The sequence below is a fragment of the Vidua chalybeata genome, chromosome 7 (assembly GCF_026979565.1).
Source record: "Vidua chalybeata isolate OUT-0048 chromosome 7, bVidCha1 merged haplotype, whole genome shotgun sequence".
NCBI lineage: Eukaryota > Metazoa > Chordata > Aves > Passeriformes > Viduidae > Vidua > Vidua chalybeata.
In genome coordinates this window covers 23,548,161-23,573,262 of record NC_071536.1, presented here as the reverse complement: position 1 = coordinate 23,573,262, position 25,102 = coordinate 23,548,161, and the positions used below count along the sequence as shown (strand labels likewise).

Here is a 25,102-nt window from a genome sequence, read left to right as displayed (position 1 = left end):
GCCGCCGCCGCTCCGCGCCCAGCGCTCCCGGGGCGCTCCGGCCGCGACCCTGCTCGCTCCGCCGGAGGCCCGGCGACACCGGAGGCGGGGGGCGGCGGGGGGGCCGCGGCTCCCCATGTGCCTGCGGGCCCCGCGGGAGCCGCGGAGCCGCGAGCCCGGCGAGCCCTGCCCACGCCCGCCGCGGCCCCGGAGCCCCGGGGCGCCCTGGGGAGCGGCGGGGGAGCGCACCCCGCGGGCCGAGGCCCCCCCCGGCCCCCCGGCACGTCCCGCCATGGGGGGCTGAGCCGGGGGGCTGTGCGCGGCGGGGCGGCGGCGGGCAGGGCGGGGGGCGCGCAGCCCTCGCCGGGCTCGGAGGGCGCCGGGGCGGCGGGAGGCGGGGGGCGCATCCCGGGAGGATGGCAGAGCCGCCCCGGCGAGCCGAGCCCCGGCGCGCAGGGAGCCAGTGAGAGGGAGGAGAGGGGAAAACACAAACAAGCAAACAACCCACAACAAACAAAGCGGGCAGAGAGCAGCGCCGAGCCCCGCCGCCCCTGCCCCAAAGGCGCCCGCCCGCCCGCAGCCCGCACAGCCGCTGCCCCAGCGAAGATGCGCCCGGCCCTGGCCCACGGACTCTGCTCGCTGCTGCTCAGCCTCTGGGTACCCAGGTAGGAGCTGCACCCCTCCATCCCCAACCCCGCCGCTGAGAGCCCCGGCCCCACGGGGAGGGCGCCGGGAAGCCGCCGCGCCCAGCCCCGCACGGGGGGCGGTCTGCCCAGGGGGCTCCTGGGGGGGTCCCGCCGCCCCAGCCCGGCTCCGCACGGTTGCGGCCCCCCGTTCAAGGGGCTGTCAGGGCTGCTGCCCCCCTCCGCCTTCCCTCGTCCCGACGGAACGCCGGTGGGATATGCAGCTTCTCCCGCTCCAGGAGGCTGTCCCCCTTCCTCCCCGGCCAGAGACGCTCCAGCGCCCGCCCGGACTGCCTCAGTTTCCCCGCTCGCCCGCGGAGGACATGCCGGCTGGGATGTCGCTGTCGTGGGGGTCGGTGCCTACTGGATCCCCCTGCGTCCTCTCCCTGGCTCCGCCTGTCCTAAATGCTAGAGGGGTAAAAGGGGGCCACCTGCTTTCCAGAAAGCGAACCCCCAAATTCACCATCCCTGTCCGTCTTTACCTTCTCTCTGCCCGCTCCCAAACTTGTGCGCTGCAGGCAGCTGGGGGTTAATCCTGGTGCTGGTACGAGTCGGGGGGGGGGGTGTCCCCCGCCCTTCCCCCTCCCTCCAGCCCCTTTAAATATAATTTGTTAACGTTGGGACTTGTATTAATTAAAGCAGCAGCCGCTGCAGCCTGTGACCTGGGGGCCTGTCACCGTGAAATCAAGTTTAAATCCAGATTTAAAGGGGGAAGAGAGCTGGGGGGAGCGCTGTATCCTCCTAAGAAGTGTGACAGTGACAGCTTCTTGCCGGTCCCTGGCCCTCCTGAGCCCTGGGTGGAGCGAGAGGCAGAAGGACCTTCCCTCTACTCTCCGGAGCCCCTGCCTCAGTTTCCCTGCAGTGCAATCGGGAGAAAGACCGTAGCATCGCCCCCATCCCGGGATGCCCTGGGGAAAGATGGCAGACGCTCTGTCAGGCTCAGGACACGAAGGGAACGAAGTCGTTGTGGTGTTCGGGGCAGGAGCACCTGGGGTTGGAGATGGTGGTAGCTACGTCCTGCTATGCATCTTTTGCCAGCCAGTGCTTTGCTTGACAGTGAGAATGAGTGCAGGAAGCTGGGAAGAAGATTTCCCCTCCTGTGTAGGGGTTTTGGAGGGATGCACTCCCTTTGTCTCTCTTCTCCACTCCACCTCGACTCTCCCTATTGGAGTCACTGTGGATTTGTACTGGGGCATATTCATATACTACCCATGGATGTGCTTGGGAAGCTGGAAAAAGCAGCAACCAGATCCTGACAGCTCTCCCTCTGCGCTGAGCAAGCTGTAGTTTAGCAGAGACGCTGGGGCTGAACCCTCCCTCCAGAGCTGGGTGAGCGCTGAGCTGGGGACCTCATCCCCTGACAGCTGCTTCTGTCCATGTGCCTGCACCAGGCTTGCAGGGTTCGAGGGAACAGAGGGGGAGTAACCCTTCTCCCCAAGACCTGGCAGCTGCAGTCCTTCCTCCAGCATCCTCCTCCAAGTCTTGTTTCTGTAATCAAAGTTCAAAGGGCTTAGAGCTCCTTGCTTCTCCCAGGGACCCAGCTCTTGCCTGTCCCAGGAAACAGGGAGAGACTTTCCTGGGGAGAGCTCCCAGCGGGGACCAAGCTCTCCTGAACAAGCAGTGGGTTTGCTTGTTGGAGGTGTTGAGCTCCTAGTGGACCATACTGCAAGATACTGGATGCTGCTGGGCGTCCCACTGTCTGCTGCTTGCTTTGTGGGTCGTCCACTTGGACACTGTTTATCCCAGAGTTCTTCAAGCCATTGCCTGGAGTTGGGCAAACCCTTCCTACTGTCTCCTTCTCCAGATTTGTCTGTCATGTATACCTCCACATTAGCTCCAGGCATGTCTTTCTGGACATGCTTTTTCTCCTCACATCCCACATCCCACATCCCATCTCCACACACTCCATCTACTTCCCCATTTCCTCAGGTCACATCTCTATTTGTGTAAGTACTTGTACCCCTGCCATGGACCGTGTGCCTCTCCTTGCACCCATCCATTTGCTGCTTCTGTGGCCACAGGTATCTGGTTCAGTTGGGCTAGTATGTGACAGTGGGCTTGGGATTGTTGCTGGGAGCTTGAGGATAGTTGGCACACTGCTTGGCTCCATATTTCACAGCTGAGCTGAAAAGAAAAGGCTGATCACTCCCTTTACCTCCCTTATAAGGACCAGCAGTGCTGGGGGATACAGGAGATGCAGGGAGAGGATCAGCCAGCAACACGGATGGAGGCAGACCTGGAATGGTCCTCCTGCTCCAGGGTCTCTCAATTCTCCCAGGGGGAAGCCCATGCTTTCTGTGAAAGATGAGTTGGGGCATTGTGTGCTAAGAGTCTGCAGTGCATGGCCAATGTGGGAGATCCCTGGTGGAGAACAGAGTGCAAGCCTGGGAGATGCTGGGCTCCAGGGGCAGGATGGGCAGATTTGGCTGCTGCTGGACAAAGGCTGCCAGGGTGTCTGTACTGTACTTATGTTGTTGGAGGCGAATGCAGCTCTGGTGCTGCTGGTTTTCTCTGCCTGGATGAGTACAGGGTTTTTCCAGCCTTCCCTACAGGCAACAGGCACCGTGTGGGTTGAGGATCATCTCCCCCATATGTGTCCCCCACAGACTTTTCCCTTTCCCTGAATGGAAAACCAAGTGGTTGACACATTGCTTGCTCTGAGCTCAAGGGTGTCCTTTTCCCTCCCAGCTCCTGCTCCAATGAGATCCTGGGCCTGAAGCTACCATCAGAGCCAGTGTTGAATGCCAACACAGTGTGCCTGACCCTGCCGGGGCTGACACGGCGGCAGCTGGAGGTGTGTGTGCGCCACCCTGACGTCACTGCCTCAGCCATCCAGGGTATCCAGATTGCCATCCATGAGTGCCAGCACCAGTTCCGGGACCAGCGCTGGAATTGCTCCAGCCTTGAGACCAAGAACAAGATTCCATATGAGAGCATAATCTTCAGCAGAGGTAAGGGTTGGATGGTTGCCCTCCTGTCCCACTATCCAGCAGCTGCTCTCTGGACCCCTCATGGGTTCCCCCTGGGCCCCTGCACAGCTCTTCCCTGGCCCAGGGGATGATGAGGCAAGCTCTTCAGCATCCCCATGGGTGAAGGCAGACAAATGTTACAGTCTGCCAGACGAAGGAGCAGTGTGGTATGGGAAAGCTGCTCCATGCACCTTTGTGCCTGCACTGGCCCTTGGCCTGAGCTGCTCCTCCCTGACCAACTCCAGCTGCTCCTGAGACTCTATCCAGGCCCTCCTGCTTTCTGACATCTTCACCCCATGTGGTGTAGGCTGGTGTCTGGAGCAGTGCCATGGGTGTGCAGCATAGTTGGTGGGTCTGAAGGTGGATGCCATGCTCTGGGATTTGGTTTGGTGGATATAGTTGAACATCTTGACTCAGTCCTGCTCTGGGGATGGTGTTTTAGTGTGTTGTGATGAGCTGAAATGCCCCTAAGTAGTGGGACGTAGCTCTGTGAACCTGTCACCCTTGGTGTTCTGCCCTTGTGTTGGTTTTCCAGTGCAGAGAGCTAAGGGGTCACTGTTTTGTGGGACCCTAAAGCATGATGGCGGAGGGGACAGGGATACAGCTGTCCTGGGAGCTCGCCTGCCCACAGAGCCCCCAGCTGTACTGCTGAGAGAACTCCTCTAGCTCTCCACATTCTGCCAAGGATCCTGGTGCCAGGATCTCATCTCCCTCTCAGTCATGTCTGGCTCCGTCGTATCAGAGCGGCTGGCCTGCGTGGTGCAGATTAGGGTTGTGACCTGATGGGATCTTCTAGAGGACTTGAATGTATCTTTTCAACCGAGTACCCTTTCTTGGAACCCGTGCCTCAGCATGTTTCTAAGTGCCCATTGCCACAGACCATGGTCAGGAAGGACAATTTGGTGCCAGTGGCTGGCAGTCAGGGTGCTGAGGGCAGGCCAGGTGCCCAGCACAAATACCACTCCTCCAGCTCCCAAGAAAGGTGAAAACTACCTAAGAAACTGCTCACATACACACTTCATGAGCCTCTCAGCCTGATGCCCAGCAGAGAGTTCAGCCTTCCAACCATCCAACTCTTCTTCAAACATCCTTCCACATCCTACATCTTCTTTCCCTGGGACTATGAGGAGAGTCTCAAAGAGGAGAGGTTGGCAGCTGGAGGCTTACATGTCATTGAGGAGATGTGGTGACAGGAGCCCGCAGGCAGCTGTAGCAAGTGGGGAGAAGGCTGGAGAGGGCATCACAGAAGCGTTTTGGTGTCCAAAGGTGTCCAGGGTAGCCTGGACAGCCTCACTGGATGGAATGCTAGCTTGGAGCATGTGTGGCATCAGGGCTGTGGTCCTGCCATGAAGCAGCTCTGGTCCCTCTCAGGACCTTAGTTCCTGGAGCAGGGCAGCATCTCTTCCCTCTGTGAGCAGTGCCCAGGTTAGGGCCTGGCAGGAAGGGTGGGGACTGTCAGCCCTGATAAGCATCGAGGTATTTCCAGGTCCTCTGAGGAATGTGTTTCACTTCTAGTCTCTTCAGGTGGCAGGAGACACTGACTTGCTGGCTCAAGTTGCTCACACACCCAGACAAGCTTCCTTGCTTGGGGTACCAACCAGCTGGGAGAGAAGCACCAGCAGCAGAGAGCATTGACCTGCATCCCTCCCTCAGCTCACCTTGTCTGCTGGTGGCCCCAGTGCCTTGCACCTCACTTGTGTCTCAGATGCTCCTGCAGCCCTTCCTGCTGTCAGGGCTGTGACCAATGGATGTGGGGACTCCCACAGACCCTGGACTCCTGCCCCCCATCTTGAGCTATTGGATATGGCTCAGCCCAGGCTCTCAGCATCGGTGGGATCCCATTCTCTGGAATGGAGACACAACATCCAGCAGCAGGGCAGGATGGAGGTAGGGCTGGAGCATCAGAGCAGGCAGGCATCTCATGGCACTCCTGTTTTGGCAGCAGAGGTTGCAGCATGAGCCCCAGGCACCCAAGCTATCTCATGTAGTTGCTTGGAGCCATTCTGGTATGGAGCAAGCCTTGATATTGGAGCCCTGTCCCACTTGGAACCCACTCATGTCCCTCAGTAGCAGTGCTGGAGCTGTGAGCTTTGCTTTCTATCTGTTACAGGCACAGCCATCAGAGAGGGGATGCATCTCAGGAGCCCAGTGCTGGAGGAGAGGCGAGTGGTAGAAGTGAGGGGTGCAGGGTCCATGCTGCAGACTTTAATATGTCTGGCCTGCAGGGACCAGGTCTCTGCTCTGCGCCCTGCCCCATCCTTGCCGTGCCTGGGAACGCAGCGTGCTTGTAGGATCATTGTTTGTAACCCGAAGTGACAGACCCCTTTAATCTTTCATTCCTTTTCCCACTTCTTCTGCCATCAGTTCAGCCGTGCGTGAATCTCACTTTAAATTATTTGTAGCTGGCTTCTCCCTCCCGCTCTCCCTGCTTGGCTTCACTCCCCAACTCTGTCCTGTTCTCCTGCATCTCTCACATCTTCTCCAGTGTGGGCATGAGCTGGACAGGATGCAACACTGTTCCAAGCTGTTCCATGGTGCCCGTCCCACACTACCCACTATCCAGGCACTCAGTGGTGCCAGGGTCCTCATCCCCTGGGGACAGAGAAGAGGACAATGGCAGATGAGTGCCCATCTCCTCATCCTGCTGAGCTGATCCCAGAAGTTTGAGTACAAGATCTGGGGAGACAGGAAGGAGAGGCTTCAAATTGGAAACGGCTGGGAGTCTGGTGTGGCTTCAGAGCAGCATAGCTAGAGACAGGGATGCTGCCAGCATCCTGGGCAGAGCACAGACCTGGGAGATGCTGCCATCCCTAGGGCATGGGAAACCGTGGCTGTGAGGCACAACAGCAGGTTAGTGGAGGGCAAGGAGTTTACCATCCCTGCTCTCACAGAGACACCGCCATGGTCTGTGGGTTTTTCAAGTCTGGTGTTTTGATGCTGCATCCTTGGGGTATGAGATGTCCTTTAGTAACCTCTGTTGAGTCTCCAGTGCCATCTGCAACCCCATCCTCCTTCGCCCATGTCCCCTCCATGTTAAGCCAGGCACAACAGTGCTATTGGAAATCCTTTGCCAGTCTTTCCTGCCCCCCCAGCTGGCTGCCTGTGTGCTCACCACCTTCCTGCCCATTCTCTGGCACTGTCACTTCTGCCAGGAATCTCCAGTGCTGTCCCTGGTCTCATCCTTCTCTGCCGTACCTCCCTCTCCCTCCATGTGCTTGCCTGGCTGACAGAGACATTATCTTCTGGCCTCAGGAGGGGTAGGGAGATGGAGCAGTGAGGTCAAGGCAGGTGGCTGCATCTACACCAGCAGTGGAAATAGGTCCCCTACTCCAAGGGTGAGCAGCACGATTGTGTCCAGTCCTCTGGAGAGGATGGTCTGTTGTCCTGGTACATTGTCCCACCACAGCATCTGTGGGCTGCCAGGTACTGTGTGGCTTGGCTGGGCTGACCCGTGCCTCGTTGCCTGACAAAAACCAAGCTGCAGATGGTGGTGGGTCATTGAGTCTTGGTCCCTGTCCAGTATGAGTGCACCCATGGGTGGGTACAATGCCGTCAGGGCTGGGACTGTCTGGCTGCTGGGCAGGGGCTGTCTGAGGTGTGCTATGGGACTGACTATTCGCCTTTGCTCATCCCAACCTCAGCCCCATCTACATGGAGCTCTGAAAAAATTAGGACCCCCCACAGAGGGGCTGGATGTCCTTGAAGGCCTTCAAAGGCTCATGGTTGGAGGGGACATGACTCTTGGTTCCTGCAGCCTTTGGAGAGATGGGTGATGCTTCCATGCCCTGTGCCCACCTTAGAAGGGCTCACTGGTGACAAGGGGTTGGCATGGCCATGGCCAGAACTTGATTTCTTCCAGCAGGGAGTGGGGAACTCCCTACAAGGATGGAAACACCAGGTGCTGGGGCCCAGCCAGCTGTGAAACTGAGCTTGGGTAAGCTTTGCTGTGTGGTGAGGGAGGCAGGTGCTGTTACAGCTATCCAGGGAGATGCTGCCAAGCTCAGGACCCCGGCACCCAGCTCTGCAGAGCCCCAGCCAAGCTCCGGTGCCCGCAGACCGCAGTGCCTGGCCTGGCGCACCTGCAGCTGGGCTGCTGGCAGGGTTTTGTGTACCCCCAGGCAAACCAAGGGCTTTGCCCACCTGGCCCTGAAGCGCATGCGGGTACTGTGGATGCTTGGATTCATCCCTGTGGGTTCCCTCATTCCCTGGACCTTCTCCCCACTGATGGTGCAAGTGAGACCCTGGGGCCAGGCAGGATTCCTGGCAATGTGGGGCTGAGCTCGGCTCCCTGCAGCCTGCACAGCAGCAGTGGCTGCTCTCTCAGAGTGCCGTGGGTGGACAAGAGCGAAGGCTGCGGGCTGTCCCTGGCACGCTCAAGAAGGTGCAGGGAGGCAAGTTGGGATCTGCAGGGAGGCATTTAATGCTTGGTGCTGGGCCAGACCCTGGCAGGTTCACCTGCAGTTTAATTAGGGAGAGGGGAGGGGAGGGGAGGGAGCGGGGCTGGGGGAGAGGCAGCATGTCGGGACTGGCCGTCTCGGCAGGCCTCGCAGGAGGTGGCAGGAGAAGTTCTCCTCTGCCTTATATCAGGGCGGGGGCAATGTGCCCACAGCTCCTAGCAGCTACACCCCACTCCTGGGGGGTATTGCCATGAAGGGGGCAGCTGAGCATCCCTGGGGTACCCTAGGGTGGGCCTACATGAGGCTGTCTTGCTGGCTCCCTCAGTGCCACCCAGGCATTGCAGTGATGAGTGCCTGGAGAGAGTTGCTGCCTGGATGTGATGGTGAGCGGTGGGAGGAAGGCCATGCCTCCAGCTCGCCCTGGTCTACAGACTGCAGAGCCCGGACCTGTGCCTGAGCTAGCCCTGTAGCCTTCATCACACATCTGCTTGAAAGATGGAGGCTCTGCAGCACCATGGTGGAACCAGTTCTGCTGGGACTTGGCATCTTGCTAAATGACCTCCCATCTCTTAGGCACAGCTTGACAGGGAAAACTTTCCCTCCTAAAAAAACTGCTTTGGGGTTTGACCTGGGGAAGAGATTTCAGACCTGTCCTCCTTGCCTAGCATTGTCTTAAAGTACACAGCAGGCTGGATGCCAGTGGTGGGGTCAGGACTGTGTCCTCCTTTCTCTCTTCCCTGCAGGATGCACCACTTCTTGTACCTCCCACAGCTACACCTCTTCTGTGGTCTCTAGAGGGATATGGTGACTCAAAAATCACTGCTGAGGTCTTAGGTGGCTGGGGTAGCTGGAGACCTTCTCTCCAAAGGGCTCAGGGCTGGCCACCACACGCCACTCTTGGCTGTGGTTCCTGGAAGCTTCCACCCTTGCTGAGCCCACGAGGCAGGTGGTTGTTGCAGCCGTGTGGCTTGTTGCTTTGCTTCAACCCTCTGTCTCTGGTGTAGCTGGGGTAGAGCAAGGAATGTAAACTGAACCTCCTAGCAAAACTGTACCAGCATGGCTGCTGTGATCCCAATGCTGCCCTGACCCCCTCCTCCCCTTTGCTCACAGCTCCCTGTGAGAGCAGGTGAGGGAAGAAGGGGAGAAGGCAGGGAAGAATGGTGGGGTCAGGCAGAGTGATCTGAGCAGGGAAAGGACCATGATGAAATGGGAACAAGACTTCCTGAATGCTGTGATGTCACATCTCAGGGACCAGTCTGTCCCCTGCCCACAGCCTGGGGAATGGCAGCCCCGGAGACAAGGACCCATACATCATCCATCAGCTCACATGTACTTAGAGAGCACAGGAGGAATAAGGAGGACTGGGGCTTTAACCCACGGGTTTCCCAGCCATGGAGGGCGCCAAATCAAGCTGACCTCTTTACCTCTAAGGACACGGGCTTGCTAGACGGACTGGGTGGGGTAGAGCTTGTGTCTGTACTCCAGAAGAGATTTTAAGGACATGCCGCACTGGAAATTATTTTTTAGACTGGAAAAATGTGTGAGAAATAAGCAGGGCTGAGGGAGAGTGTGCTTGTGCTGGGTGAGGGTTTGCTTCCCCTGTCCCCAGGCGCTGGCTGTGCAAGGACCTGGGGATGCCCAGCAGGGTGGCAGTGACAAACTGGGCTGTGCCCAAGTTTGGCATATGAAGGGCTGAAGCTGGCCCAGATGGTGGGATCAGAGAACTGACATAGGGAGGGAATCCAGGAGACCTTTCTGTGCTGGTTCTCTGTCCTCCACTGCTCACCTGGGGACTGAAATTCCCCAGATGTGGGCCTTCATGCTCCAGCAGCACTGTGGGTGTGTTGCAGGCACTGCCTGCCAGCACTCTCCCTGGGGAGGCTGCACAGCACAGTGTACGCACCAGCAGCCCCATTACCTGCCCGCTGAAAAATGTTGTTCAACTTGTGCATGGAAAGAGGCAGGCTGAGAGCAAGCTTGTCCCAAACCAAGGGGAAGCTGGGAGAGGCTCCTGCTGGCTTTTAAGCAGTGCCTCGTTAATTTTTTAAATGCACCAGTGTCAAATTAACACACAAAAGAGCAGCACGACTTTAAATGCAGGTTTCCGGGCTGCATTTCATTTTCCTTTAATAAGATCATAGCATTTGCTCAGCGGGCGGCAGCGAACTGCGGAGGAGACATGCGTGATGGGGAGCACTGCCAAGGACGGGCGACAGCAGCGCTTGCACTCTTACTTCTCCTGACTCTGTGGCACAGGCAGGGAGCTGGCAGAGCTTTGGGGTGCTCACCCAAGACCCGTGTTTGATGGCATGGATTTGGTAAAGAAAACACCCCAAAACCTGTTGTCTGTTCAGCTGTGTCAAAGCCAAACTGCTCATGTCCAACAGAGGGAGAGAGGCTGGGAACTCCAGCTATTTATTTATTCACATGTGACGCCACAGTACAAAATCTGGCATTCCCTCCATCCTTGCCTCATGCTGGGGCCAGTCAGTGTGCACCAAAGCAAAGAGCACTGCATGCTCCCCGCCTGACCTGGGAACCACAAACAAAAATATTACTTTGCACTTCAAATAGAATAGAAACTCCCAGGGAGGAAAGGGTCCTCACCTGGCTTCACTGAAGCCAAGAGATTCTCAGATATCCCCTGCTCACAGCCACATGGAGCCCGATAAAGCCCCTTCTGTGAGACCTGTCCCTGTCCCCATCTGCCCTGTCCCCAGCTAATGACACTTGTGGATGTCCTCACTCCCTAGTGTTTAATGACAACCAGCTGTCAGCTCTGGCAGTGCACGGTGTGGTCACTGCATGCTCTGACTAGGGATCATCATTTTTTTCCAGCCTGGTGTCACATTTAGAGCTTCTTATGAGACGTGGCAGGGTTCAGGGTGGGAAGGCATATGAGCAGATGAATGGGGCTGGACAGGCAGTGCAGCCTGCTCTTTTTACTGCCTAATCTGCACCCTGTGAGTAAGCAGAAGTGGCCCATTCTTCAGCAGAAATATCTCTCGGCCACTGTTATATTTAGTATAGTAGAAAACTCTGAGTGGAGAGGGGAGGAAGGATTGCCTTTCCCATCAGAGCCATGATGCTGATGCCTGAGCAGTGCTGTGATGGCATCTCCTGGAGTGATGTGAGAGCAGGGTGATGGTGAAAGCTGGGGTCCCAGCTAGGGCAGGGCTGGCCCTCAGGGCAGAAGTGTGTCCTGGTGGGGATGGGGCTGGAGAGCAGAGAGTGGCAATTCACTCATGGCCTATGTGGGAGCTGGTGCATCAAGAAAAAGCAAGACACAAGCTGAACTTCCAAATCCCTACACCCCAGTGTGATGATGAACTTATCCAGCCCCCCACGGGGGTCACGCCACCCAGCCTGAGCCCCAGTCTCTCCTTCCTTGCAGGCTTTCGGGAGAGCGCCTTTGCCTACGCCATAGCAGCTGCTGGCGTGGTGCACGCCGTGTCCAACGCCTGTGCTCTCGGCAAGCTGCAGGCCTGCGGCTGCGACCAGAAGCGCCGTGGCGATGAGGAGGCTTTCCGGCGCAAGCTGCATCGTCTCCAGCTGGAAGCCATGAACCGCGGCAAAGGCATGGTGCACGGGGTGCACATGGAGCACATGCCGGCAGAGACCCCTGGCCTCCAGGACTCCTGGGAATGGGGAGGGTGCAGCCCCGATGTGGACTATGGAGAGAAGTTTTCCAAGGATTTCCTCGATTCCCGAGAAACCTACAGGGATATCCACTCCCGTATGCGGCTGCACAACAATCGCGTGGGCCGGCAGGTGAGTGGGGCGCTGGTGACAGTTGCGGGGAGATGATGGTGGGAACAGGGTCCCCAGGACATGTGTGGGAAGGCTGTGAGGGACTCGTGCTGGCTGCTGTGGAACCATTTGTGAGTCTGGGATTGCCCCCAAGGCGCTCCCTCTCCCCAGTCTTGCCCAGAACAAAGGCAGTGATACCCTTAGCAGGACAGGGCTGCAAGGATATGCCGTTCAAACACCTGCTGGGAGCAATTGCTGCTGTGACCTTGCCAAGGGATGCTTTCCCAGGCCACTGTCACCTGCCTGTGTTGCAGTGGTGCTACTGGGGTGGCATAGCAATGATTCTGGCTCCTGCCTCTCAGGAACTGTGTGAACTGGTGTTGGGCAGCAGAAGTGTCAGTAAGCTAAAGACAGGGAGGAGAAAGTCACTGGCGTCATGAGGACACAGCACAGATTCTGGAGCACCCAGATATGTCTCTGCCTCCAGAAAGGGAGCCAGTGCCCCAAAGGAGGCAGATGTGAATGAGATTGAGTTAGGCAGTGGGCTCCTATACCAGCTGGGAAACACAGCATGCCCTTGGGAGCAGAGGTGACAGCCCACAGCCCTGTCCCCCATCTCGAGCAGTGTGCTGGAGCCTGTTCAGGCAAGCAGGACAGCCTCCCCACCATTCTTATGATGTCAGGTCTCGTTAAAGGTACTAATTAGTAGCTCATTCTGTCTGGAAGCTGAGGTTTAAAAGCAGCCTGACACTGGAGACAAGAAGCATGCAGGCAGGAGGGGCTGGGAGGATGGCTGCATTTCCCTGCCTGCTTTTGCTCACAGCAGGTGCCTGAGAGATCACATCCATTGAATCAAACAGGACACATGTCCCCAAGACCCCAGCCATATGCTTCCAGGGCAGTGCCAAGGGATGTGTGGTGGCTGCAGGAATAAATAAAGATCAGAATTCCACAAGGAATGTTTCCTTGGGATGGCCCAGACATCTGGATGTGCCTCTTGCTTTGAGCATGTTTGAAGCCAGCTGTGAGGTGAGGATGCTGCAGAGCAGGACTTTAATGTGTGGCTTACCCTGATGCTGGAGCTGAGCTTTACCACTCTGGAGAAGGCACCCCAGTCTAGTCAAGCTGTAAATGTCTGGGGAATACCAAAGCTTTTTATTTGTTTGGCTTTGTTTGCTTGTGTGTGGTGAAAGCTCACTCAGTGTTAAGCAGCTAAATCCTCTACAGACTGCTCTGGCCCAATCTGAGCAAGACCCCCGTTCCAGTTCTGACTCCAGGGCTCATCTTGATTCCCCTACATCTCTCCATGCCCCAGATGGCTGGGACTCTTGGCAGTGTTCAGAAGCCTGTGATCTGTGTTTCCTATTTCCCAAGGGAAATCTCACAGCCTGCAGAAGGAAGGGGAGATGAGAGAGGAATATTTGCTCTGGCAGGATGTCACTAAACATTTCCTGTGGGATCTAGTAACAGTAAAAATGCCTGGGGTCTGCTTGTCCCTGAGGGCAGGCAGGCACGAGACTGGCAGTGTCAGCCCTTGGTGGCTTCAGAGACAAGATCTGGACTGATGAAAGAAGCCTGGGAGCTAGAAGAGGCAGAAGAAGACTAAAAGAATAAAGGAGGGAATAGTACCTGTGCAGGTGGGGAAGCAATGCCTGAACAGCCTGCCCAGCCCAGGGACCTTGTTGAAATGAGGGTGTGAGCCCATGTGTGGTGGCTGTGGGTGCCAGGCATTGGAACAAGAAGATGATGCTGTGCCTGATCTGTGTCTGTTGGTGCCATGCTTATTGCCAGGGCTGATCCTGGAGGTGGGTTCCCACTGGGGATGGGTTCTCCAACTCCCCACCTGCTCTTATAGCAATGCCCACAACCACCCAAGCACCACTTACTATTAGGAGCAATTTTCCCACTGTAATAAGGAACAATCTCCTGGGATTTCCCAAGAAAGGAATAGCTGTGCTCATTGCAGCAGATCTGTGGTCCTCCCCTCCAAGTCCTGAGGCTTGAACCTCATTAGCAGAGCAGTGATGTGGATGTGAATGCCTCGTGCCATGCCCTGCCATGCACCATCCCTCTCCATACACCAAGAAGCTGCAGCACCCAGAGCTCTCCAGCATCTCACTGATTCTGAGCATCCTCTCTGTGGTTCCTGTGTATCCCGAGGGTGCTGTGCGTGGGGGTAAGCCTGTCTCCTGGCTCAGACCCTACAATGCTGGAGGGAGGTGACAATTCCAGGAATGGTGGCATCCAGGTGCCATCAGATGTGGTTCCTGTAGTGTAGTGGTTATCACATTTGCCTGACATGTGGAAGGTCCCTGGTTCAAAACCAGGCAGAAACACACTGATTTTCCCTTTTTACATCCAGCTATGAAGCTGGGCAGGGGATTGCAGCTGCAAGGCATGTGCAGCATCCTCTGATAGTGGCAGTGGTGACCTTGCTCCTGAGGAATAGGAAGCCCTGTGATAATCATTGCTTGGTCCAACTCAAGACTGAGGTGGGTGTTCTGCATCCCTGGCAGGCAGCAAGCTCCCCAGCAAGGAGCAGCAGGAGTGTGAAAGAGACTTTGCAGGTCCTCCTAACTCACCAGATCAGAGAGCAAGAGAGGATGAAAGGAAGCCAGGAACCACCCATTACCCTCACAACAAAGACCTACGATAAAGTTCTTATGAGCGTGCCTGGGAGGAGCTGGGAATGTGTGAAAGAAAGCACCAGCGAGTCCGGGCATGTGTCGAACTTGGGTGTCTATGAGACAGGGAAAGGACGGGTAAGGGTGCATGGAGAAAATTCAATGACAAAAGCATGGGGCCAGGACTCACATGGGCCCTTCTTGCATCTCCCAGCTCTGTCAGGGTCCTGTCCCCTCTGTGCTGCCTGTGCAGCAGAGAAAGACCATCAGCCATCGCTGGTCAGGGGTGGATGGGTGTTGTGGTGCTAGGGCTCGGGATGTTCAGCAGTGATGGCTTGGATGATGGAGATGGCCACACTTGAGACCTTCTTCAGCCCCTGCTGTTACCAGCTGTAGGCCCAAATGAACCCCTGTCCAGCTGTCACACCACTGTCCCCTCCATCTTAGTGGTGAGCCTGCCAGCCACAACCCTGTATGCAGATTTTTCCTGGTCCAGCCAAGCCAGCAGGGAGGGAATGTGGGAAAGGATGAGGTCCCAGTGCCAGTGTGTTCCCAAGGATAGTGACAAGTACAGTGGCGAGCAGCCGGTGTCACACCCAGGACATGGTGGAGAGGCCAGGTAGCTCATTACCTGTGAGGTGGAGGCTCTTCCCAGCAGGAGCAGGACTCTCAGCAGGATGAAAGCCAAACTCCAGCCCAGCCCAGACCTTTCCGCCATGTGCCCCAAGCTCCAGGCGTGTTTCCCTGGCCTGCCTTCATTACCATAACTGCTTAGCAACTTGGAGATTTACTCAAAAACAAGAAAACAAGGAATAAAACCTAACTACCCCTACCTAAACAAGGCACTCCTGTCACATGTGTCCCTTCCAGGGAGGGGGCAGGAATAGGCAACATGTGGCAGGCATGGAGCCAGGTAGATGTGCAGGTCTGGCATTGTAGGACAGCACCTTTCACAGGGACAGGTGTCCCCTGGAATCCCCCCACAAGCCCTGGAGCAGGGCCCTGGGTATGGGGATCAGCCTGTGATAGTCTGCAAGCCCCATCTGAACTCCTGGTGAGATTTGGGTGTCCGCATGGGAAGGGAACTCGTTGAAGCCCGTGTGAGCACATGGATATGGGGGCAGACAACTCAGCAGGGAATCCCTGTTGGGACAGAGCAGAGGACATTATAAACTGTCTTTCCAGGCTGTGTGGGGATGTGTGGCCATGTTGTGCCCCTGAAGACTGATGGGCATGAGCTGTTTCTCTTGGCTTGGCCACAGCAGTATCCCTTACAGGGATGGGGGATGTAAGGGATCCCAGCATGCAGCCTGGGGGCTCAGCAGCCTTGCCCAGGGAGTCCAAGGAACCCCACACTGGCCTCTGACCCCTGCACGAGCTGTGCTTTCAGGCTGGCCCAAACCACAGCCAGAGCCCAGCCCATACACCCTGGCCATTGACAGGGGTGGACGTATAGCACCGGCCGCACTGCAGCCTCTACAAACCGTAAGTCAGGGATGCGATCCCTGCTTGGAATTTGGGTGCTGTTGGGAGGCAGCACCTCAGCCCCCTGGCACTGTGGCCAGGTTGGCTGAAGGAGAGCAGGCAGGAGCTAAAAGCAGAGCTGTTCCTAGGACTCCCAGAATTGGGGCCTTATGGGATGAAGGCTTTGGGGAGGGGAAAGGAAGGGGAAGGATCCCTCCCACCTGCCCCACTTGCAGTGCTACTGCCTGGTGAGGTGCGTGGGAGACCCTTGCACTGGGGAGGTCCCAGTATGGCTGCACAGATGCAGCCATGCACGATGCTGGCTTTTAACCAGGGTTCAGGATCCAGTTGATGCTGCTGGAGCCAAGCAGCAGTGGGAGGTGAGATCCAGGCTCCTTCTCCTCCCTGTGCTCAAAGAGCTCAACCTCTCCTTTAGGTGCCAATCCCTTGATGAAACATAAAAGCCAGTTGGTGTTACCAGGATGGGAAGGGACAGGGTGTGGGACATGAGTTGCACTGGGCACAGCAACAGGGTGCAGCCTTGCTGGCTTTGCAGTTCCAGAGCTTTGATGGCTACTCATGCCAGCCCTTGATGTTCCTGTAGTGCCAACCCACACAGAGCTCCATTGTGGCTTCTTCAGTCCCCAAAATGCATCTCCTTCATGCTAACTCCTCTGTCCTTCCTTCCCCGCCCAGGTGGTGATGGACAACATGAGGAGAAAGTGCAAATGCCACGGTACCTCAGGGAGCTGCCAGCTGAAGACATGCTGGCAGGTGACGCCTGAGTTTCGCCTGGTGGGGTCTCTGCTCAAGGACCGCTTCTACGGGGCCACCCTCATCCGGCCGCACAACCGGAATGCTGGGCAGCTGGAGCCGGGCCACGCTCGGCATCGCCGCCGGGCTGGCATCAGCGAGCTGGTTTACTTTGAGAAGTCACCCGACTTCTGCGAGCGAGAACCGGCCCTGGACTCCTTGGGCACTCAAGGGCGCCTGTGCAACAAGACCAGCCCGGGCATGGACAACTGTGAGAGCCTGTGCTGCGGCCGCGGGCACAACATCCTGCGGCAGACACGCAGCGAGCGCTGCAACTGCAAGTTCCACTGGTGCTGCTTCGTGGCCTGCGAGGAGTGTCGCATCACCGAGTGGGTCAGCGTCTGCAAGTAGCCAGGCAGGGATGGGTGCCCACCCCAGGGTGCCAGGGACAAGCACGCCTGCCTGCGGCAGGGGAGGGAGACGGGGATTGGCGCTGGGGGGGAGGTGGAGCCGCGATACCCGCTTCCCTCCGCTCCGAGGGAGCAGGAGAGGACATGCTCAGCACCCTCCGAAATCAGCACTTTGTCGTCACCCGGGAAGGGCAGGGCTGCCCTCTGCCCCCCAACCCCACATGAGAGCACCAAGGCTCCCGGCTCCGGGGAGCCCACGGCCATGCTGTACAGACCGCCGACACCAGCATCACTCGGGGGGGCGGAGGGTGGGCGTGGGGGTGGGGGACTGCCCGCTGGCACTCAGCGGTATGGACTAGGATGGGGTCGTGGACACAGCAGGGCATGGGGAGCCCAGGGTGGGAGGGAAGTGGGGGGGACACACACTAGCACTGTGCACAAGTTCCTCCAACCACATGCGAGGTTGTGCTCGGAGCAGGATGGGGTTGGAGCACCCCATGGGATGGAGAAGGGGCACAGCTCCCCACAGCTGGGGCTCACCTCTCACCTCTGGGCTGGCTTGGGCTTCGTGGCCGGAGGGGCGGGTGCCCAGGGCTGTGCTGTGTGTGTCTGTGTTATTATATGGTAAGTTATTTTCTGATTGTGAATAAAAGTGGATTGGAGACAGCATAGGGTATTTCAGGATGCAGCACCCTGCTCTTGCTGCTGCCAAGGGCTCTCCATTCCTCTAGGGTGACAGAAGGATGGAGGTGGACCCTCAGTGCTGCTGACCTACTTGTGTGAGACTTTCTCTCGGGTGCTCTCCTGCCATCCCATAATAACTGTCCTGTGAGCTGTTTGCAGACTGGCAAGAGGTGGGGACCCATCGCAGGCATCCCAGACACTTGCAAGGTGGCTGCTGGGAAGCTTCTGCCCAGTTGGATGCATGCTAGACTCATCCATCCCATGGGAATCCTGGCTGTTGCCCCCATGCCCGTGACCATGCCGGGGCTGGGAGCTGCCCCACTGCCTCCCACACTCCTGGGAGGGATGATGGGGCTGGAGAGTAGGGAGAGGGGAAGGTAGCATGGGTGGGCCAGGCAATGGGGGTCCACAAATGGCAGCTTGCTGTGGTGGTGGGGAGGGCACCCATCTGGCTGCAGCAGCCTGCAGGGGCCAGGCAGGGAATCATGCTGCTGCTGTCTCCTGGCTGATAACTTCCCTGCTCCTCCCACGGCTGTGCACCCCTTGGGGCTACACAAAAAAATAGAAGTGAATTAAAAAAAAACTAAATCAAGGAGGAAAATACCAGGCTGGAAGGAAGCGAGTACCCTGGGTCCAGCAGGGAGTGGCCCGTGTCCTCATTTCATAATGCTCACGCACGCAGCTGGAGCTGGATCAGCTGGGACAGATGCCCTGCCCTTCACCACCCCTGCATGGGAGGGCTGGCTTTTCCCCTCCAGAAGGGACCATGTGGATGGGGTCCTTGCTTCTGGAACCAGGTGAGGAGAGGAGGAGAATGCTGTAGGTGCTGGAAGGAAGTATAGGAGCTTCAGTGACCTTGCGGCACCTGCGTGGCTCTGTCTGCCAGCACAGAAGGGACAGCAAGACACAAGGTCTCCACAGTGGCTCCCAGCAGCAGAGACATTGGGCTGGTGTTCTTGCAGGGAACAGGATCTCATCTTGGGCTTTGGGGCACCCAGGCTTGCCCTGTGAGGCATGAAAGCAATGTTGTTCCCGTGGGGCAAGTTTATTCTGATAGGGCATGCTCCAGCAATTCATTTTCCCTCCTGAGATCCTACTTTTCCATCTCCAATATCCATCTCCAGTATCAAGGCCCTTTTTCCAAATCCCCAAGACTTTTGCCTTTTGGCCATCACCCTAAGAATTAATTAGACCCTACGAGGTTCCCCTCCCTCCCAGGCTGGCCAAAACCCTGTGTCCCTAAGGTTATGCTACTCAGGGCAGTGGAGCTCTGCACATCTATCATCCTCCAGCACTTGGTAGGTGACGATGGCTTCCCACCTCCCAGGGACTGCTCTGCAGATGCCTGTGATCTCAGGGCTGCCTGGGGTGACGACTGACTCACCACGGAAGCTCTCACCACACTGCACTGGCCCTTTCACCCCCTGCTTGCCAATCCCAGACCACCTGCTCTGCAACAGCAGGATCCTAGGATATGACTCCTCCAAAAGGGGACCAGAGTGGGGACAAGGTGTGTCTGATGATGCAGAGAAGCGATGCAGGGCAGGGCCATTTCCCCCAAGGACATATCACATCCTCCAGTGAGGCACCAGGCTCTGGGCATCCTGGATCTGCAAAGACTGCAGCTAGCTCTTGCCTTGCCAGCCAGTTACAGGAATAGCATTGTGAAAGAGCATACCAGTAATGCCAGCGCACCTAGGCTGAGACTCCCAGCACAATGCCCAGTGCTCTTTGGTTCTGTAGAGACCCTGTGTGAGCTGGTGACCCTGGGACTTTCAGAGGAAAAGATAAGATCCCTTGATCTTTGTCAGTCTGCAGGTGGCATAGTTGGGGTACAAGTGCTGTGCTGGAGGGGTGCTTTGGGCTGCAGGCAGCACACTCTGGGTGCAGGCAGCTCCAGGGCACAGGCATCCTGCTTGCAGCATGTCATTTTCCTCTTGGGGCCAGCTGGCTCCCAATGCAATACCAGTGTTCAAGATCTGCTCTGTGGCTTCTCTGCTGAGTGTCTGGGAGCCACAGGCAAGGTGCCAGTGTGCCTGTGGTTATGAAAAACAGTGTCCCCATGCTTTCCTAACTGGGCAGCAGCCACTGGACAGTTGTCCTAACAACCACAGAGCGCGTGCAGGACACCTCCTTTCCCCACGGCCACTGCTGAGCTTCCAGAGCCAGCTGCCAGTGAGGGCTTGGCTCCCCAAGGTCTGGGCATTCCAGCCTTCTCTTCCATGAGCCATCCTCCCTGATCCACCAATGGGATATGTCCTAGTCCCACCAAAGACTCATGTTTCCTCACTGTTTGAGCCTGCTGAGCTCTAGCCTTGCATATTCTGGTGCATGGCCCCCTACTACCTCATGAGGGACATCTCCACCCTGCAGAGCACTGCACACAGTTCTGGGCTGAAGTGGGAGGTTCAAGGTGCTTCACACAAGAGAGAAGAATGGCCATCAATGTAGAACAGCCCAGACAGATGACGAAGGTGGTTTCCAGTAGAGGGGACCAGATTTTTCCAGTGTTTTCCAGTCATCTTCCTACAGAAGCAAATCACTAAGGGAGTTCCAAAACTGAAAAAGGAAATGGCCATTCCTTTCACCTGCATGCCATAAAAGGGCACTGAAGGCTCTAAAGAGGACAACAAGTCCATGCTGGCAAAACCAGGTAAAACTTATTCCAGTTTCATTAAGTATTTTGACCCAAGCTCTAAAAATTCCTCAGTCCTTGAGGGTCCCTGCTGCAGAGGGAACCACCAGCCCAGTGGCTCTGCTAGAGCCATGTGAAGTCCAGTGGTTTTCTCAAACTTTGAACTTCCTGGTCCCAGGTGCAGGAAAGCTTCTCAGATCCTTCTAGTAAACCGAAAGTAAATCTCACTTCTTGCCCCTGTGGTTGTGGAGAGAGATGGGAAAAACTGACCTGAGTGTGACTGCTGAGAAGGCAATAGAGACACCTGAGCTGGCCTGATCAATTTGTACTTCTGCCAGCTCTGAAGCCAGATCTGTGGCTGTCCAGATGTGGATATCCCAGGCTGGTGCTCTCTCAGACCCTGACCTTGTGCCCACCAACAGACACAGAGTGCAAGAGCCAAAGAGACAGTGGATTCCCTCCAGCACACCAGGTTGCTGGTTCTTTTCTCCTCTCACCCAAAGCCCCAGCTCATCTCTTGCTTCTGGAAAGCTCCAGCAAGGGTGGGGAAGGTCTCTGGGGGTGGCAGGGGAGTAGTGGGGGGGCTGGGACTTTCCCCAGGAGATCACAGGAGGAACTTTGGCTGGAGGGTGGGGGGAACCGATGAGGAGTTGCTACATCATGCCCCAGTGAGCCGTGAGTAACTCCTCTGGTATTTCTTCCCCTCACAGAACAGTCATCAGAGCCAGATCCTGCCTGGGGGAATCACTACACGGGAACGCCCAGCCCCATCCAAATTCCATTCCTGCTCCCATCAGAGCTCTCAATATCAAGCAGAGCTATGAGTGGACAGTTCTGTCTCAGTCGTAGCCCCTGTCCCATGCCACGCACTGGGGTGGCATGAGCATGGACATGGGCAGGGTGGCCAGTGCTGGCTGGCTGAGCCTGGTCGGCAGCTGACCCACAAAAGCAGCCAGATGCACCTGGGCTACTGGAAGTCACAAGAGAGCAAAGCCTCATTGTGTCTGCTCATCCAAGGGAAGCAGAGGGCAGTCCCTCTCCTGCTTTAGTCTGGGCAACTGGCTTCCATGCTTCCTCTGCTTGAGAAGCAAGTAGCCATGGCTTGAGATCCATCCTGAGAGCCTGGCTGGCACTGTTCTGTGAGCTGAGATGCAGAGAGATGCTCCGAGCCTTTCCTGACGTTCAGCCCCAACATGTCATGCTTGGCACCAGCACCCGTGCAAGCCCCCAAAGAAGAAAAAAAGTTTGGCCCTGACTGACCTGCTTGGCAAGGCGAAGTACCTACAGCAAGGCAGCACCTGGCTTGGGATAGGAGCCCAGGAGTCCTGTGCTCCCCCCACCAGGCCCAGCTCCTGCCCACCACCCCCCTGGCACAGCATTCCAATGGCATTGCCATTGCTCTCTATCATGAGGGGTGGGTCACCTACCCAGTGAGAAGGCTGTAGCCACCACTGTGTTGAGCTCATTGAGGTACCAGACATGCTGGCAGCAGCCAGACTCCAGGATTGTCACCACTGGCTGGGCAGACTGCAGCCTCCCTGCTTAGCTGCAGCCGCACCAGCCCTGGCCATGGGGCTGCCACACACCTGCAGAAGGGCCAGCAGAGTTTGGGCACAGGTGGGATGTGGAGATGGAGAGCAGAGGGAGGGTTTGGGCTGAAGGCTGTGATGGAGCCAGGGCAGCTTCAAAGGCTGGGGTAGGACAACCTCTAGGGGGAGGCTGGGCAAGGGATGGGAAAGATAGGGGCTGAGGGGAGTTTGGGGTGCACTGAGCTCCTTAGAAAAAATATCTCAGCAGAGGCAGTGGGCACACTGGAGTGAGAGCAGGTGGCGAGATGATGAGAAAGGAGGCTGATATTATTTGGGAAGGGGGTGATGTGGAGGTCCACCACAGCCCAGATCCCAATGGCTGAGATCCTCACCAAGCAGATGGGCACCAAGTCTTCCTAGAGAGCCTCTGGACTAGAGGGAGAGCTCTAACCATTAGACCACTTAGCTTGTGTTGTGCCCCTGCTGTAATGGCTGCAGTTACAGTTGGACTCAAATGCTCTTTACTCTCTTAGTCCTAAATGTGGTCCTCTGGCCAAGAAAACACCAGGGACACCCTAGGCCTGTTGGAGAATGTGTGAGGAACACTGGCCCCTAGCACAAGTCTGTGACCTGCAAGAGTAGGGTACCCAACATTTTTCTTTATCCCTTGATCTGTCACAGGGAGTGCTCAACCCTGGCCACTGTGTGAATAGGGTCCAGCAGCATTCCCAGCTCATTGCTTCCATGAGGCTGATGAAGGAGGCAAGAGGATGCTTTGCTGTGACAGCACAGGACATGCCAGGGAAGGATGTGAGTCTGGAAGCAGCCTGGTGGGGACACCAGGACAGGTGGGGAAAGGGGAAAAGCTTTTTGGGCACAGATGGAGAACAGCTGGGGAAGACCTTGTGTTACTCCCCTCCTTCCCCCATTGCAAAGGGAGGTTTGGGCTTGGGAGGGAGATGATGGAGGGGCACATCTGGTATGGGGGAAGGACACCGGTGCAGGAGGGTGGGAGCAGGCAGCTGGGGGTCGGGGGATGAAAGCACAGGGTCCAGGAGGAGGCAGTGACAGGAGCAGTACAGAGGCAGCCAGCACAGCCAGGTGCAGTGGGAAGGGCTGGGGGGAAGGCAGGGAAAAGAGGCCAAGTGCAAAGAGAGCAAAGGCAGCGGAGGAAAAGAGAGCGTGGCCAGAGAGGCAGAGATGAAAGGGGGAGTGAGGCAGGGGAGAGATGAAAGGGCCACGGCGCGGGTGCTCCTGCCTCCTCCCCAGGCTCCAGGGGCTCTGTAATCCCCGAGGAGCTGGCTCCTCTCATGTGGTGGCCCGCAGCTGTGTGCGGTCGGCTCAGCCCCACCGCTCCGCACTGGGACTTTCCAGGAGGGGGAGAAACCCAACACAAAACACATGACTTAACCAGTGCCTGCCAGGCCCCTGCACACGCGGGGTCCGGGGGCACCCTGGTACGCAGCACACCCCGACATGCCACAACCCACTGGGGCCAGAGCCAGATGGCACACGTGGTCCCCTCTGCTCTGGGGAAAGGTGGCCCAGGGCAGGGTGCAAGTGGTGTGAAGCTGGCTGGTCAAGGGGCAAAGCCATGAGGTGCAGGCAAGAGCTTGGTTGAGCCAGGGAGAACACAGCTCAAACAGGACCTGCATCAGCATGGGGTGACCTCCAAGGGACACACCTCTGAGGTCACAAAGGTGGGGGAGGTGCAGGGGCCATATGGGCTTGGTCCTTCTCTCCAGATTTCTCTGTTAAGTGCCATACTGCCTGCTGGGCTTGCCTCTGGGTACCAGGGATGCAGCATACCAGGACTTGGCATATGGAGCTGGAACCCATCCTGGTGGGTCACTGGGTCATTTGTTTGACTGCTCCAAGGCAAACTGAAAATCAGGCTGCTGCAGATACTGAAGCAGCACTTTCAAGGCACTTGTTACCTAGGATATCTCTGTTCTCCATGCCCAACTCAGGATACTACAGAGGGGTTCTTTCCCATAGCAGATGACTTTGCTGCCTGGCAGTCTCCTGTTCACCACTGCTGACTGCAAGGATACTGGGCTCAAGAGGGATGCAGACTCTCTTCTCATCTTTGGGACAGGTAGGGCAGCAGACTTGGTGCCCATAGAGGCTGTCCCAAGTCTCCCTTCCTCCTTGTCTCAGTTTTGCCCACCCAACCTTCTCTCTGTGCCTACATGAATCTGGTGAGCTCAGCTAGAAATCACTCTGACTGAGCTTGGGCAGCACCAGAAGCTGCCTTTGCCTTCTTGTCTCAGGGATTTTCCTCTCCCCATCTCCAGTTTCAAGACTAAAGAGGCAGCTTAGCCAGTGAGTTCCTCTGAGCCCCTAGTGAGTGTCACTCTGTAGGACCTTCCTGTTCCAAAGGCTCTCACAGAGCAGGGTTGTCAGCTCCACAGGTATTGCCCCTCTGGGAAGATCCCATCTAGCTCCATTTTATTTTTGGCTACATCTGGAAGTATTCTGACTTCCTCTGGACTACCCCATCCACACTCAGCAAGGACACCCGCCATGGGACAGGGAGGTCTCAGCCTTGATACGTTGTTCCTGCCCATGCCACATCTGACTCCTGCTCTACGCCTGCTGGGGAGGGTCACACCACCCGAGCCACACGCACAGGAAAGAAGGGGCACAGCTATCCCAGGGTGCTCCCCACCACTTCACAGCAGTCCTGAAATTGCTCCCAGGAGCACATCTTTGTGCTGGCTGGGAGTGGTGACTCCACGGCTGCAGTGGGGTCTCTCTTCAGGGACCAAGCTGAATAGATGATGAGGATGCTGCAGTGCAGAAGAGCCCAGAACATTTGGAGAGCAGGAGGTGGCTCTCCACAGGTCCCCATCCCTCCAGGTACGAGCCAGCCCTCCCCAGAGGAATGCTCTAGCACAGCCGCAGCTGCAGGGAGGGGAGGCGCTTGCCAGGCGCCGTGGCACGAAGGCATGATAGGGCACGCTCCGCAGGACCATGAATACCTGTCCCAGACACTTAGAGGCACACAAGGCGTGTACGGGTGGCGCAGGAGCTCACACCTTGTCAAGCCTGGGCGGTGGTGCTCCACCGGGAGAGGAGGCTTTTTCCAGTTCGCCCTCCGACTCCCACTGGTGAATGGCAAGCTCTCTCTCGGCAGGAACCCGCTTCCCCATCACACTCTGCACGTAGCACACGGGTCTTGTGGAGGGAAGGAGGGAGGAATAATGCCCTTTTCTCCCTGGA

The 25,102-nt window shown here is 57.1% G+C and overlaps 1 protein-coding gene, 1 long non-coding RNA gene and 1 other non-coding gene across 4 annotated transcripts; all 3 read left to right on the top strand.

Moving 5' to 3' along the window:
- The first annotated feature begins 441 nt into the window (after positions 1-441).
- On the top strand, positions 442-17,325 carry WNT10A (Wnt family member 10A). The gene is made up of 4 exons (XM_053947655.1): positions 442-644; positions 3,351-3,613; positions 11,423-11,799; positions 16,563-17,325. The coding sequence occupies exons 1-4, from the start codon at positions 586-588 to the stop codon at positions 17,028-17,030; spliced, it is 1,167 nt and encodes a 388-aa protein (XP_053803630.1). The 5' UTR covers positions 442-585; the 3' UTR covers positions 17,031-17,325.
- TRNAV-GAC (transfer RNA valine (anticodon GAC)) lies at positions 14,042-14,114 on the top strand. Its single transcript has one exon. It is a non-coding gene; the product is annotated as a tRNA-Val (tRNA).
- A 6,310-nt stretch (positions 17,326-23,635) lies between the features above and the next one.
- LOC128790788 (uncharacterized) lies at positions 23,636-24,706 on the top strand. 2 transcript variants are annotated; one of them, XR_008431860.1, is made up of 3 exons: positions 23,636-23,720; positions 23,879-23,975; positions 24,642-24,706. It is a non-coding gene; the product is annotated as an uncharacterized LOC128790788 (long non-coding RNA). The 2 variants fall into 2 exon arrangements; XR_008431859.1 differs by having other exon boundaries at positions 23,653-23,720; positions 23,848-23,975.
- Positions 24,707-25,102: the final 396 nt, after the last annotated feature.